Source organism: Budorcas taxicolor, chromosome 16, assembly GCF_023091745.1.
Source record: "Budorcas taxicolor isolate Tak-1 chromosome 16, Takin1.1, whole genome shotgun sequence".
Taxonomy (NCBI): Eukaryota; Metazoa; Chordata; class Mammalia; order Artiodactyla; family Bovidae; genus Budorcas; species Budorcas taxicolor.
The window spans coordinates 24,587,434-24,602,033 of NC_068925.1; the positions used below are offsets into that span (position 1 = coordinate 24,587,434).

At 36.0% G+C, this 14,600-nt stretch overlaps 1 protein-coding gene across 1 annotated transcript in view; it reads left to right on the forward strand.

The window, feature by feature from the left end:
• IARS2 (isoleucyl-tRNA synthetase 2, mitochondrial) overlaps window positions 1-14,600 on the forward strand; it is a 48,037-nt gene that overhangs the window by 12,539 nt on the left and 20,898 nt on the right. The window contains exons 9-12 of the mRNA XM_052653756.1: window positions 940-1,109; window positions 2,049-2,139; window positions 3,569-3,720; window positions 6,073-6,233. Coding sequence (XP_052509716.1) covers window positions 940-1,109; window positions 2,049-2,139; window positions 3,569-3,720; window positions 6,073-6,233 — 574 coding nt within the window. The remainder of the gene's footprint in view (window positions 1-939; window positions 1,110-2,048; window positions 2,140-3,568; window positions 3,721-6,072; window positions 6,234-14,600) is intronic.

Sequence of the window (14,600 nt, forward strand, 5' to 3'; positions counted from 1 at the left end):
GTAATAAAGAATCCGCCTGCAGTGCAGGAGATGCAGGTTTGATCCCTGGATCAGGAAGGTCCCCTGGAGAAGGGAATGGCAACCACTCCAGTATTCTTGCCTGGGAAATCCCGTAGACAGAGGAGCCTGGAAGGCTGTAGTCCATGGGTTTATAAAGAGCCAGACATGACTTAGTGATTACATGATAACAACAGTGACAGAAAACTTCAGAGATGATGGGTATGGTGTATTATTAAAGGGAGCTGGAGTTATGTAGAATATTAGAGTCAGACTTGCCTTTGAACTTGAATTCAGTCATTTGTTAGCCATGTTACCTCAGATAAATTGCCTGTGTTTTTTTGTTTTCTGATTTGTAAATTGGAGATAATGTTAGCTGTTTTGTACTGTTATGAGGTGACGTAAGAGTTTATGTTGAGTCCAGTATCCAGTGGGTACCCAGTAACTGTCAGGTATTATTTATCAGATCTTACCTTTTCAGGGTAACATGAAAAGCCACAGCAATGAGTTCCCACAGAGATAGTATTAGAACCTACTGGTCGTTGACCCATTGATCTAAAATTTTTTTGTCCTCTGTTCTAAAAGGCACATAACTGTACATAAATTAGAGAAATGTTCTCAGGTTCATTTGATTATCTGTTTAATTTTAATAATTACCAATAAAGCATTTACAGTGCAGCAAGTATTGTGATATGTTACCCAAAATGCTTAACATGCATCAACCAGTTTATCCTCACAGCAGACCTGTGAGATACAAACTGTAATCACTTACATTTTATAGATTCCTGAAAGTCACAGAAGAAGTAAAAGGGAAAGCCAGAATTCGAGCCCAGCCTTGTCTCAGATTTTGCTGTTGTCAGCCTGATGTCTGTAGCTTTCCTTCAAGAGGTAGAAGAATTGCCAGATAAAGTAACTCTCGGTTGTGGTTTTCTTTCCCCACAGGTGTGGACTTGGAAAATGGTACTTGTGCTCATCCTTTAATTTCCGAGAGGGAGTCTCCTCTTTTACCTGCCAATCATGTAACCATGACAAAAGGGACGGGGCTGGTTCACACAGCCCCGGCTCATGGCATGGAAGATTACAGTGTAGCTTCTCAGCACAACTTGTCCACGGTACTGCTCCTCTGTTTTCCTTTTTAATAATGCTTTTGTAGAATTGAAGTGATAAACTCTAACATCTTTACTTTTTGATAATAAGTGATAATTTTTGTCTTCATAGTTGTGAAATGCTTGTGTGCAATAAACCTCATTAGCTCATACTAATTAAGAATCATTTCTTAGAATCAGCACAGAATTGGCACAGAGTTGAAATTGAAGAATACATAGTAAATGGGGGCATTTTTTTTCCCCAAGTATTAAGTCATGTAGACAGATTACTTTCAAGCCCTGAAAAATGGCAAGTGGGTTTTGCTTATGTGCATGCGTGCTTAAGTTGCTCAGTCATGTTCAACTCTTTGCAACCCTGGGGACTGTAGCACCCCAGGCTCTTCTGTCCATGGGATTTCGAAGGCAAGAATACTGGAGTGGGTTGCCATTTCCTGCTCCAGGGGATCTTCCCTGACCCAGGGATCAAACCTGCATCTCCTGTGTCTCCTGCATTTGCAGGTGGATGCTTTACCACTGAGCCACCTGGGATACTAGATAGTTCAAAGGAGCCATTTTTTTCAGACTAAACCATCCTCTCAAAATTTATTTTACACATGAGTTACTTAGCAAGTTTTTCCATTTAGTTAAGGACAAGTTTCAAAGTCATCACAGTGTATATACACTGCCACAGATCTGTAAGTTAACAGAAGTTTTTAGTATATCTTGTTACTTTTTATTATTAAGTTTTAGGTATGTGCTTTAGTAATACAGTTTGCCTTTTTGGTGATTTAAGTGTTTAAATTCACAAATTCTGATTGACTAAGAAGTGGTACCTAAATTTTCAGTACAGTGAAAGACTAGACTATAATGAGATGTTTTATACATTATATATTGTTTTGCCAGATATTATCATAAGATAGAAAGTCTTGATGCTTTATTTTAATTGTTCAGAACGACTCTTTGTAGGATTGTTTAGTGAATGAAGATGGAGTTTTCACAGATGCTGCGGGTCCTGAACTTCAAAACAAAGCTGTTCTTAAAGAGGGAACAGATGCAGGTGAGTCCTTTATATGTTGATATTGTATTTTTTTTCTTTTTTTTTTTTATGTTGGTATTGTAAATACGCATTTTCTGAGAAGTAGCCAGCATTAATCTTTGCTGACAGTTCTCTCATCTTGCACTTTGAACAGAAGCAAAAAGCTGAAATTATATTTTATTTTGCCATGTTTTAAAATGGAGTTTGGCACTTTTTCATCTTTCACTTTGAATTGTCCTACTTGTTTAATCAAATCAGGGCAGTCAGCAGGGAGTGGTGGTGTTTTAGAACAATAGAGATAGTCATCAGAAGTATTAGTTTTGTGGAAGGATGAAGTCAAGCTTGGGGCTAGATGTTGACTGAATCAAACTCTCACTCCTCTTGTAACTCTTATATCACTGACTTACACTATGAACACCTTTCTTTGCCCACACCACGACTAAGGCCAATTAGATCTGGTATATTAATTCTCCCAGGCTCTTGTCACAAACTACTATAAATTTGGTGGCTAGAACAACAGAAACTTATTCTCTCGCAGTTCTGGAGGCTAGAAGTCTGAAGTCAAGGTGTCAGCCAGGCTCTGCTCCCTCTGAAAGCTCTGTGAAAAAGTCCTTCTTTGCCTTTGCCTAGCTTCTGTTGGCTCTGGTAATCCTGGGCTTTCCTTGGTTTATAGCTGTATCACTCCAATCTGCCTCCGTTGTCCCCTATCATTTGCTCCGTGTGTCTCTTCTCTGTGTATTCTTTCTTCTTCTTTCAAGGACACCAGGTGTTGGAATTAGGGCCCACTCTAATCCAGTGTGGGTGGTTTAGTCACTTAGCCATGTCAGACTCTTTGTGACCCCATGGACTGTAGCTCGCCAGACTCTTCTGTCCATGGGGTTTTCCAGGCAAGAATGCTGGAGTGGGTTGCCATTTCCTTCTCCAGGGGATCTTCCTGACCCAGGGATTGAACTCACATCTCCTGTGTCTCCTGCATCACAGGCAGATTCTTTACCCACTGAGCTATCAGGGAGGTCCAGTGTGACCCCATCTTAGTTGCAGACTGCATCTACAAAGGCCCTATTTCCAAACAAGGTCACAGTCACAGGTCGTAGGGGCAAGGACTTAGGGGACAAAATTCAAGCCAGTATACCTGGTTTCTTTGGATTACCTGGAGACCATTTTAAGATTCATAATATGAGAGACTGTGACTCTGGATTTGAGTTCTAGGTGTGTTCTGTCGTCTTTGAGAAGAGCCCATGGGAATGGCATACTTTGGTGTCTGATGAAGGTTTTACAGTTTCTGCTTTTTTGGTCTGGAGATTCCCAGCTTATGCCTTTGCTCCCTGGTAGATAGCGACTGTTACTGTCACCTGTTTGCTCAGATTTCGTACTCCTTGGAGGTTTAGAGTTATTAGGGTTTTCATAGTTCTTTTTCATTGTGTCTAATATAAATTGTTTTTTGTTTAAGTTATAATGATGCTTCAGGCTGCAAAGAATTTGTTGAAAGAAGAAAAATTGGTGCACAGCTATCCCTATGACTGGAGAACTAAGAAACCAGTAGTTATTCGTGCCAGCAAGCAGTGGTTTGTAAATATCACGGATATTAAGACTACAGCCAAGGTATAAAGGGCATCCTGCTATAAGGGTTGGGTTTATCATTCCCTCAGGATGAAAGGTTTATCTGTGAGGTTAGGGTAGGGTTTTGAGGGTAGATGGAATTAAGGCTATTATTAATTGGTTTCATAAAATTGTAGAATTTTAGATCTGGAAGGACCTTGGATTTCTCCATTCCTTCATGACACATATGTGGAAACTCATGCTTAAAGAGATTAATTAGTTTGCTCTGATTTCCTGCCCATGTAGTGAAAGTAGCATAGAATTAGGACTTGAGTTCAGCAAATTGTTTAAACTCTTAGAACCTCACTTTTCTCATCTGTATAAAGGTGATAATAACGCCTACCTCATGAGATAAGTGAATAAGAGTTCCCAGAATAGTGTCTGGAACGTAATAGGCATTCACCAAAATTCTTTTAAAACCCTTTGCTTCCTTAAAATTGAAATCACAATTCATTTGAAAAGCTGTTTCTTTGAGCTAACAAATACTTTATAGCTGGCATTTTAAATATTAATGTATATTTGAGGTCTTTTTTCAATACATAGATGTATCTGTGTGTGTGTGTGTATCTCATGAATAACTTGATTCTATTAAATGAAAGAGCTCAAATAACATATTTTGCTTTTGTTTTTCAAATACATATTTGTTGACCATGCTGAGTATACAGATATTTTCCTTTACAGCTTGCATATAGCATTACTATTATTAGTTGGTTCATTTGTTGGCCTAGCAATTTGGGGCCCTTGCCAAAGCTTGGAGGCAGTTTATACTTTCTACATTCATGTAGACTGGGGAGCTGTGCTATGGACTGTTACTTTGTTTTGTTCTGTTTTTTTACGTTTCTCTATAATGCCTGTTTTTCTTACCTGTAAATGTAGTTTGTGACTTTCAGCTCTGCACAGATTTTTGTTGCAGAACATCTGAGTCTGATACTGATGCAATATGCTAAAAGTTTGTTTTCTTAACTTCTTTATGGAAAAATTTTAGTTACTCTTTGCAGAAATAGAGAAAATAATATACTGCCGTGTTTCCATCACCCAACTTCAACAATAATCAACTTTTGGCCAATTTTATTTTTACCTACATCCCTACTCATTGTCTACTTCCTACCCATTGGATTATTTTAAAGCAACTTTTAGGGATTATGTTTTCCATAAATATTTCATCATGTATATCTGACATTTAAAATCAAAATATAATTTTCATGTCATTATTATCACCTTAAAAAATAATAGTTATTTCTTGAAAGTGAAAGTGAAGTCTCTCAGTCGTGTCCGACTCTTTGTGACCCCGTGAGCTGTAGCCCACCAGGCTCCTCTGCCCATGGGATTCTCTAGGCAAGAATACTGGAGTGGGTTGCCATTTCCTTCTCCAGGGGATCTTCCCGACCCAGGGATTGAACCCAGGTCTCCCGCATTGCAGGCAGATGCTTTAACCTCTGAGCCACCAGGGAAACCCAGAAAAGATCGTATGAAGTCCTTCGAGCCGGAACTAAATCAAATATCCAGTCAGTATCCACATGTCTTCAAATTTTAATCAAAATAAATTGCAAATATTGCCATTCTACCTGTAGGTGGTGCTACAAAGGCTTTGGGGAGGGGATTTCTGGTCAGATAAGCAAGGAAGCTGTTTTGTTTAATCAGGCTCTGAAAATATAAAAAAAATTTTTTTAATGAATAGAAAGACTTCTTTGTTGAGACTTTTTGAAATGAAGATTATCATGTTTTCACTTATCGATATTTTTAACATTTTGCTATACAATTCTTTTCTTGGTAACTGATAAATGAAATCAAATGCCAGTAGTGTACAGCTTTTTGGGGGGAAGGTGGAGGGAAGGAGAGTTCTTGAGACAGTAAGTAAATAAGCAACTTATTTTGAGAAAGTGTTTTCTATGTTGTAAACCATATTACATAAAATTAGGTCGTATTTCAATATCCTTGTTTGTCAACCTAAGATAGGAGCTTATTTCTTAAACATTTGAAAAAGAAACCTGGAAATCAAGTTTGAATTGAGTTTAACTGAAGTTTAATAATGTGTAGTACTTCTATTAAACCTGTTATTACCAACTTTGATCTAGGAGTGTTTGGAAACTAGTATAAAATCGCTTGTCACTTACTTCAAAGGTGAAGTCTGCTCTAGATGTTATTTATTAGATTCTTTGTGGCCCTGTTTTAGTATCGCCTTGTTTGCTCTGAAATCTGTGGTTTTTTTAGATTAGTTTCTCTTTGGCAGGGAGAGGGGGCAAGTAAATGCCTATAAACTTCCAAAATAAAGAACTGTATCAGGATAAAGAATGGGAGTTGTAGAAAATTTGTTCTGCTTTCTCTCACTGAACTTGATTTGTGAATCAATTGCAGGAATTGTTGAAAAAAGTGAAATTTATTCCTGGATCAGCATTGAATGCCATGGTTGAAATGATGGATAGGCGGCCATACTGGTGCATATCAAGGCAAAGAGCTTGGGGTGTTCCAATTCCTGTGTTTCACCATAAGACAAAAGATGACGTCTTGATCAACAGGTAGAACTCTTTCAAAATTTTTCAGCATTTTAAAGTGAGTTGTATTTTCTTCAAAAATGGAAAAATAGTGGACTATGGAAAACTCTTGATATATGTTAAATAAAATAGTCTAAAATAACTGTCTTTTAGGGAAGTAAAATATAAATTTCAAAAAGATCCTTTCAGATGGGTGAAGTTTGAACAAACACTGGATTATTTTCAGTATTGATAACTCAGAAGTAAAGGCATTGACTTTTTTTCTTTAGAATTCATTGTTCCTGATGGTGTGCCTAGCACTGTGTTGGAGTAAGGTGTCAGGAAGCCAAAGTGAACAGATTGAGTGGCCCGGTGTGTAACTTTGATTCATCCTGAGTCTGCTTTCTCTCTCAGTAGAAATGGTGTTAGGTAATTGTACAGATAACTTAAAATCTAAGAAACTATAATATAGTTGACTGCACTAGTTATTTCTTTTTTTTTTTGCTTAATTTTTTTTTTAATTTGGAAAGATAATACATGAACCTAGCAAACAATTCGGAGTAGAAAAGCTTGTACGATAAAAAGAAGTTTTTCTTTTTTTCTTTTTGCTAGTCGTACACTAGACCCTTTTTTGAGGCAATAAACAAGACTGACCTGGTCCCTGCTCTTATTGTGGTAATAATCTAGCTAGTTTATCTTCTGGTAAATTAGGGTGGCTTTCAGGATTGTTACTGTTATTAAGAGATGTGGAAAGGGGAATATTAATCATTTCTTTGGGGAGTATATCCTGAATTTTCATTTTTGGGGGAGTAATTTTGTTTCAGATTTTTTTTACTAAGTCATTCTGTAATGTGAACAAAGAGTTTGACTACATTTTGGGAAGTATTTTCACATTTCATCAGTTGAGGATCCAGTGAGGATTTTGAGGGCATGGAGGCAGCAAGTAGTGGAGAATTCAGGAGACAGCAGGAGGGAATGTGCCCTGCCCTGGGCGTCAACATCAGTTTTGTAAAAAGGGTGTGCTTTTCATTGTCTGCGTTATTAGTATGCTGTACGTGGTATTTTTATGAATATATATATTTTAGTTTTTGTCGATCCCAGTGTTTTGTTTTAAATGACCTTTCACTGCATGTTAGGTAGCTCTGAGTATCCTTGGTGTGAAGGTTCCTTTTCACTTTGAAACATTCTTGTATCACTACTTCACGGATAATCTGACACCTTCTGGCAACATGGCTCAGAGAGAACTAAAGGATTTGGTTTGAACCCAGAATAGTTTGTTTGCTTCCTTTGTAGAGGATATGGCATTTGAGAAAGGCCTTGAGCATTGGGCAGGAAATGGGGGAAAGTACTTAACAAGTAGTGGTATTAGAAGCTGAGGACCCAGAGTGACGAAAACATAGCATGTATAGGAACTGTAATGGGGCTGCAGGGTGTGGGTGAGGGAAACAGAAAGATAAACACCTAAGAAAGCTTGACTGGGGAAACTGAAGTGAGTCTTGAAGACCAGCCTGAGGAGTTTAAACTTTTAAGTAGAAGTGAGGAGTAAGAGTGTGTTTTAGAAAAAGAAGCTAGGAGTTAGAGGTCAGGAAGTGATCGTAAGGTTATTGCAGTATTATTACAGTTCGGAGCTAAGACTCTTTGACCTAAATATTGTTGCTTATATCTTTAAAATTTAGAGCTTGATCACATAAAAACTAGTATCTTATTTCCCCTACTGAGAATTAAAGTTGAGATAAATTTACAGAAGTATTGCTTAAATTCCTTGCCAGGGAGTTTTCCTTCAAGGAAATGTTTACGAAAACACTGTGATTGTTCCTCATTCTTTTCCGCATTTAGAGAGCAAGATTTTTAAGGAGTTTCCTTGAAGTGATTGAAGTGTACCAATTGTACATATTAGTAAGTAGAGCAAGCTAGTTTATTTGACCATTATTTAATCACTACAACAAAATGGTACATAGGCCAATTGATCAGTGATGTAGGTGAAATAAATGTGAGCTTTGTCAGAAAAAACAAGCAGATTTTCTTTAGGTATAATTTGTGTTTTATTTACAGTCGGTATGTTTACACGGTGAGTAACAGATTCTTTTCTCTGCATTGACCTTTGTGTTGTTTGCGTGGCATAGTTGATTTCTGATTTTGAAGTCGCAGAGATATACAGAATATTGGCCTACAGAAATGACAGACAGACTTAGTCACATTGTCTGTCAATTCATAGGTCATTTTCCTGTACACCATTTCTGAATAATAACTCTAATCCTCTTTCATTTTTGGTCCTTTAAGGGACATAATAGTTGATTTTTTTTTAATGGATGTTAATTCTTAATTATTTGTCAGTTTTTAAAGACTGCATGAAAGGATGTCTGTGTTTTTTTCCTGAATCAAGTGAGAATCAGGGGACCATGATTTTTTTCGTCTTCCTTGAATATGCCTTTATATTGCAGTGAGTTGGCAGCCATCAAAAGTAACAGCATCTCCACTGGAAATTGATGCACAGTCCACATGGAGTTGCTGTTACAATCGATGATGCCATTAAGAACATGAGAAGGTTCCCTCCGCTTTGCAGGATGAAAGTATAAATTATCTCTTTCGTAGTTTCACAGAAGAAAATCTTCATTTATTCTTTTCTACAGAAGTTGAGAGACTGGTAGATATGAAACTTTGATGTTTAATTTTTATTTTGAGTTAATGTTCTCATTTGTACTTTATATACATATTTGTATTTTCTCAAGAAATAATTCCACTTTTGACTTTAGTATCATTGATCATTTATCTTAATCTGTGATATAACATCTTTATAATTTAGATGGAAATCTATTTACTAATTAGTAAAGACAAGTTACTCTTTAGCATAATAAAGATAAAATATAGAAACTAGGAAGGAAAAGAAGTTAGTGAATTTCTTTCATTTCAGAACATTTAAGTGTTAATGCAATAGTTAACATGCATTTAGGAAACTTAGCTCCTGATTTACAGAAATATGAGAAATTTCATTAGAAACATTCAAGGAATTTCAAATTTGAGTGTTAGATTTAGCTACCTCAAATTTTGCTCATGTTAATAATAATGACTTATTTGTGAAAAAGTTTGATAGTATTCATCAAATAAAAATTTCTCCAATATTCTTTCCTGTCATCTTCAAAATATAGGATTAAATTAAAAACAGACACCACCCCCAATTTCTAGAATTAAATGTAGTATATAAATATGAAACATTTAGCCTCTTACCTCATTCTTAATTCCAGTGACTTCCAGAAGAAAAAACTATTATAGTCCTTAGCATTTTTGCTTTTATAAAGACAAAACGCAGGGAACTGAAATGACAGCAACAGTTTCTTCATTACCTTATAATCTTAATGCTGTTTGATTTCTAGTAACACGCTAAATAAACTTCAGCCCAGTTGATATCGAAATTCAGAATGATTGGTTGACGTTACAGTGGCTGGTTCTACCTAGTACATTTTCACAGATTGAAACCCAGGAAGGACACATAATATGTGTATTTAGATAAGGCCATTGCGTAAAGTGCAAAGTTTTATGATGGACTTATTGCTTTATGAAATGCAGCATTAAGATGGAAGCATAGAGATTATGTAGTGATAAGTGGTTTCACCCACTTTTATTAACAGTAATTTATACTGATCTTTAGGTTATAAGTTAACTGTGTTTGTGTTAAGTATAACATTTTATTAACAAAGGGGGGATTTCTTATATTTCAAAAGACTAATTTTGACTACTTCTTATGTTCTATTTTCCAGAAGAATAATATCACTAGAAATTGTTTTAAAACTTTAAAGCACAATCTCAATTTTGTAATAAAAAGTTACACTTCTAAGTATTTATCCTAAGGAAGCAAAAGGACTAACATCTCTTGTACACTAACATCTCTTATGTATATATATGTATATAGATATATAGGTAGATAAATGTAGGGATGTCTAATAAAATTGTTTATGAAGAACATGATATGAAAAAGAAAGTCAATTTTGGAAGAATTAATAGGTAGCCATTAAAAATGGTAGCTCTTTTTTTTTTTACAGTTTCGATGGATTGTTTAATAAAATAGCTACAGGAAAAAAGTCTAGAACATCATATTATATTCTCATATTTGTAGAGTTACCCCAAATTCCTCATGAAATTATCCTCATTTAATTTCAGTTTTCAAATTAGAATTTTATCTTCCTTACTTTCCTTAGGGAGCCCCTAAATAATTATTAAAATCTGAGCTTATCTGCAGGGCGAGTTAAAAATGAGAATCATCTGTCACAGACTTTAATCTAAGCACCCTAAGTAGCTTAGCTCTTAATGGTTGCCTGACTCCCTCTGTATCAAAATCAAATAAATGTAGCGCATCCCAACATTTGGCTGTTTCTAAGTTTTTATTACAGTGCTATAATGAGTACTTTCTGAGCACTTACACAGCATTTACCTGTATTTCTTACCCAAATTATCTTTTCAGATTTTGTTTGAATATTAAACTTATCCTTATTTTGCAATCCACTGTAGTCATCTCAAGTGTGAAAGTTGTATGTGCTTGTTTATTTTTATTGCGAATTTTATTTTTAAAACTGCCACAACTTTTTGGGACACTCAGACCACCAGAGTATATAGGTCAGGAGAAAGTTCTCACTTTGTTATACCAGTTCCATGCACTTAAATTTTGATTTGTTTGTGTTATGAGAATGTTTTTATCTTTGAAATCTGCTTTCTTATTTGTTATAAATTTTATACTCTAATTCAGAGTTGTTTTTATTTTCCCTTAAAAACGTATGTAATATAGTTGTCTAAGATCTCAAAATAGAGCTAAGTTGCAGAAGAAAATGCCTGTTAAGGTACATTTAGTACATCATATTTTTATATTTCATGATAAAAAGGAAGGAAGCAGGTCTTGCTCTGCTGCTGCTGCTAAGTCGCTTCAGTCATGTCCGACTCTGTGCAACCCCATAGATGGCAGCCCGCCAGGCTCCCCCGTCCCTGAGATTCTCTAGGCAAGAACACTGGAGTGGGTTGCCATTTTCTTCTCCAGTGCATGAAAGTGAAAAGTGAAAGTGAAGTCGCTCAGTCGTGTCCAACTCTTAGCGACCCCACGGACTGCAGCCCACCAGGCTCCTCCATCCATGGGATTTTCCAGGCAAGAGTACTGGAGTGGGTTCCCATTGCCTTCTCCGAGTCTTGCTCTAAATGTTAGTAAGACTTGGTCTATTAATATGGCAGAGCTTCTCTCCCCTCCTTAAAATGCTTTGCATTTGTTTTCAATACACTGGAAAAAACATTTTTTTTGTTCATCTGTGTATATTGGGAAGAACACAAGTCATTTTCTTAGTAGTATGTATTTGATTTATGACAGCCTTTTTGAAATTAGGTTTTTTAAAGCTACTACAGGATTATTTTCATTGGTGTAGATAACGTGCGGTTATGCTGATTTTAGTATTATTAGGTAAACTAAAAGAAAAACAAAACAAAACTTTGCTCGTCACTGAAATAAAGGACTTTTATAATTTAAAAAGTATATTTGCAAATAAGGTTTACATAATACAATACTAAACTTCTTACATTCGACCATTATTTTGTATATGTAAGTAAACTACCTATATCTTTATAAGAAAATGTAGCAATTAAAATTTCAACTTTGGTTAGGCTAGAAGTGGTTAACTAACCTTGATGGGATTCTATAATAATAGTTAATAACATGTCAGTTGCAAAATTGAAATCTTTCTTTGCTGTTGGGTATTTTTCGTTACAGACTGTCTAAAATACTTGAATATAGTTAAGTAATAATTAAAATATAATTCTGAAACTTCATTGAATTTATCTGTGATTTAGCAATATAAAAAAATTTCATTATAGTTGGATTAGGCATTCTGAAATGGATATGTAAGTATCATCTACAGTTATAAGGAGACTAAAATATTAGGACTTTTTTCTTTTTTAAGAATAAAAATTTTCTAACCAAGATGTGGAAGCAGCCTGTGTCCATTGACTGAGGAATGGATAAAGGAGATGTACATACATGCAGTGGAATATTATTTAGCCGTTTAGAAAGAATGAAATAGTGCCTTTTATAGCAACATGGATGGACCTAGAAATTATCCTGAGTGAAGAAAGTCAGACAGAGAAGGAGAAATATCACATGGCATCCCTTATATGCGGAAACTGAAAAGAAATGATACAGATGAACTTACAAAACAGAAAGAGACTCACAGAAAATGAGCTTATGGTCGCCAGCAGGAAGGGGTAGTTAGGGAGTTTGAGATGGACATGTACACACTGCTGTATTTAAAATGGGTAGCCAACACGGACCTGCCATGTAGCACATGGAACTCTGCTCAAGGTAATGTGGCAGCCTGGCTGGGAGGGGAGTTTGGGGGAGAATGGATACACGTATATATGTGGCTGAGTCCCTTCTCTGTTTACCTGAAACTGTCACAGCATTGTTAATCGGCTATACCTGAATACAAAATAAAAAGTTCAAAAGAAAACAAAAAATAGATAGTTTTCTTTCTCCCAGCATTTCCCAATATCCATAGAAACTGAAGCTCAAAAGAATAACATGGTGTATTCCTGTCAGTATCTAGTAAGTTGCAGGTACACTCTGGTCTTTGGACTTGGTGCTTGCTCTGTCGGCGCACTTGTCTCTGGAGACTTCCTGCTCCTGACTATGTCTGGTTCACACCTTCATCCTGCATGGGTACTGAGGGTCTTTTTTGCCTTTGCTCAGCAAACCCCAGAGAAGGGGAGTATGAGTTCAGAGATGCAGTGTTTGTCTTCATAAAAGAGTTAGAAAGGCTGACAGTTGTGTCCGACTCTTTGCGACCCCATGGACTGTAGCCCACCAGGCTCCTCTGTCCATGGAATTCTCCAGGCCAGAATACTCGAGTGGGTAAGCTGTTCCCTTCTCTAGGGGATCTTCCCAACCCAGGGACTGAATCTAGGTTTCCCTCATTGCAGGCAGATTCTTTACCCTTTGAGCCACTAGGGAAGCCCAGAAAGGCTGAAAGGAGAAGTAAAGCAGAATTGAGCCATGATTTGGGAGACACAGTTTCAAGGCCTTGCTTTTAATTGTGTTACTTGCTTATAAGGCCCAGGATTTAAGGAACCCCAAGGCACAAAGCAGTTTATCTGTCACTTTAGCCATTTTTTAATGAATCCAATTAGAGAGGTCTTATAAAGTCCTTTTATTAATAAAGGTACACACACACACACACACACACACACACATATAAAACTTGTATACACACAGAAACTATTTTGCGTAATAAAATCCTAACATCATGGGAACCCACTCCAGTATTCTTGCCTATAGAATCCTTTGATAGTATCTCTTTTTTGTTGTAAGAGTAACAGCATTAGGTTTATTCAGATTTTCTATTATAGTATATTCAATTTTCTTAACTGATACAGTGTTCTGTGTAAATGATATAAAATAGTAATATGTAACTAAATATTGTCATATAACTAGGTAGTTATTGCACAAAGTTTTTATGGTCTCATGGCACAAAAAGTTTATCTTTACTGTTAAAGTCCATATGAAATGTGTGACTGTATTAGTAATATGGACTTGTGCCCATTTACGCATTCTTATGATTTATAATTTCTTCAAAATACATGTAGCATCATACTTTTTCAGTCTATTCTTTGATGTATAACCAACTTAACTATTTTGGTTTTCAATTTGTAGAGCATATTTAACTTATAACACCCATTTGGTTTTTGCCTCCCATAGCAATTTTTCATAAACACTTCATTTTATCTGAATTATCAGACCTAGAGAGATTTAGTGATTCATAATACATGGTCATGGTTAATAACAAGTAGATCCAGGTCAAGAGCGTAGAGGTTTTTTCTGTCTACTCCTTCCATTTCTACCAACTCTTGTGGACCCGCATTCTTTGTTACTTGTGTTAATGGAGTGTGGTAGAAGGGAGGATAATTCAGAAGTTGGCTTTAGTATACATACTTTAACCTTTAAATATTAATATCTATGGGTGTGATATGTGTTTTGATAATTGGTTAACAAAATTAACTGTCTAAAGTTTCCTGACTTCAAAGAATCAGTTTAAATAATAGATAGTGCTTACATAATGCCCATTAATATATGCCAGACACTGTTCTAGGCATTTTGCATATAAGCTTAATTAATATCCATAGTAGCTCTCTTAATGATACTTTATTATTTGCATTTTTGCAAACTAAGGTACAGAATATCGAGTGCTTTGCCCAGAGTCACATAGCTAGTAAGTGATAGGGTCAGGAATTAAAGTTCTCTGGCTCTGGGGTCCATGTTCTTTTTTTAAAATTTATTTTATTAAAGTATAGTTGATTGACAGTGTTGTGTTAATTTCTACTATATAGCAAAGTGACTCAGTTGTGCATGTGTATGTGTATGTGTACACACACATCCTATTTCATATTCTT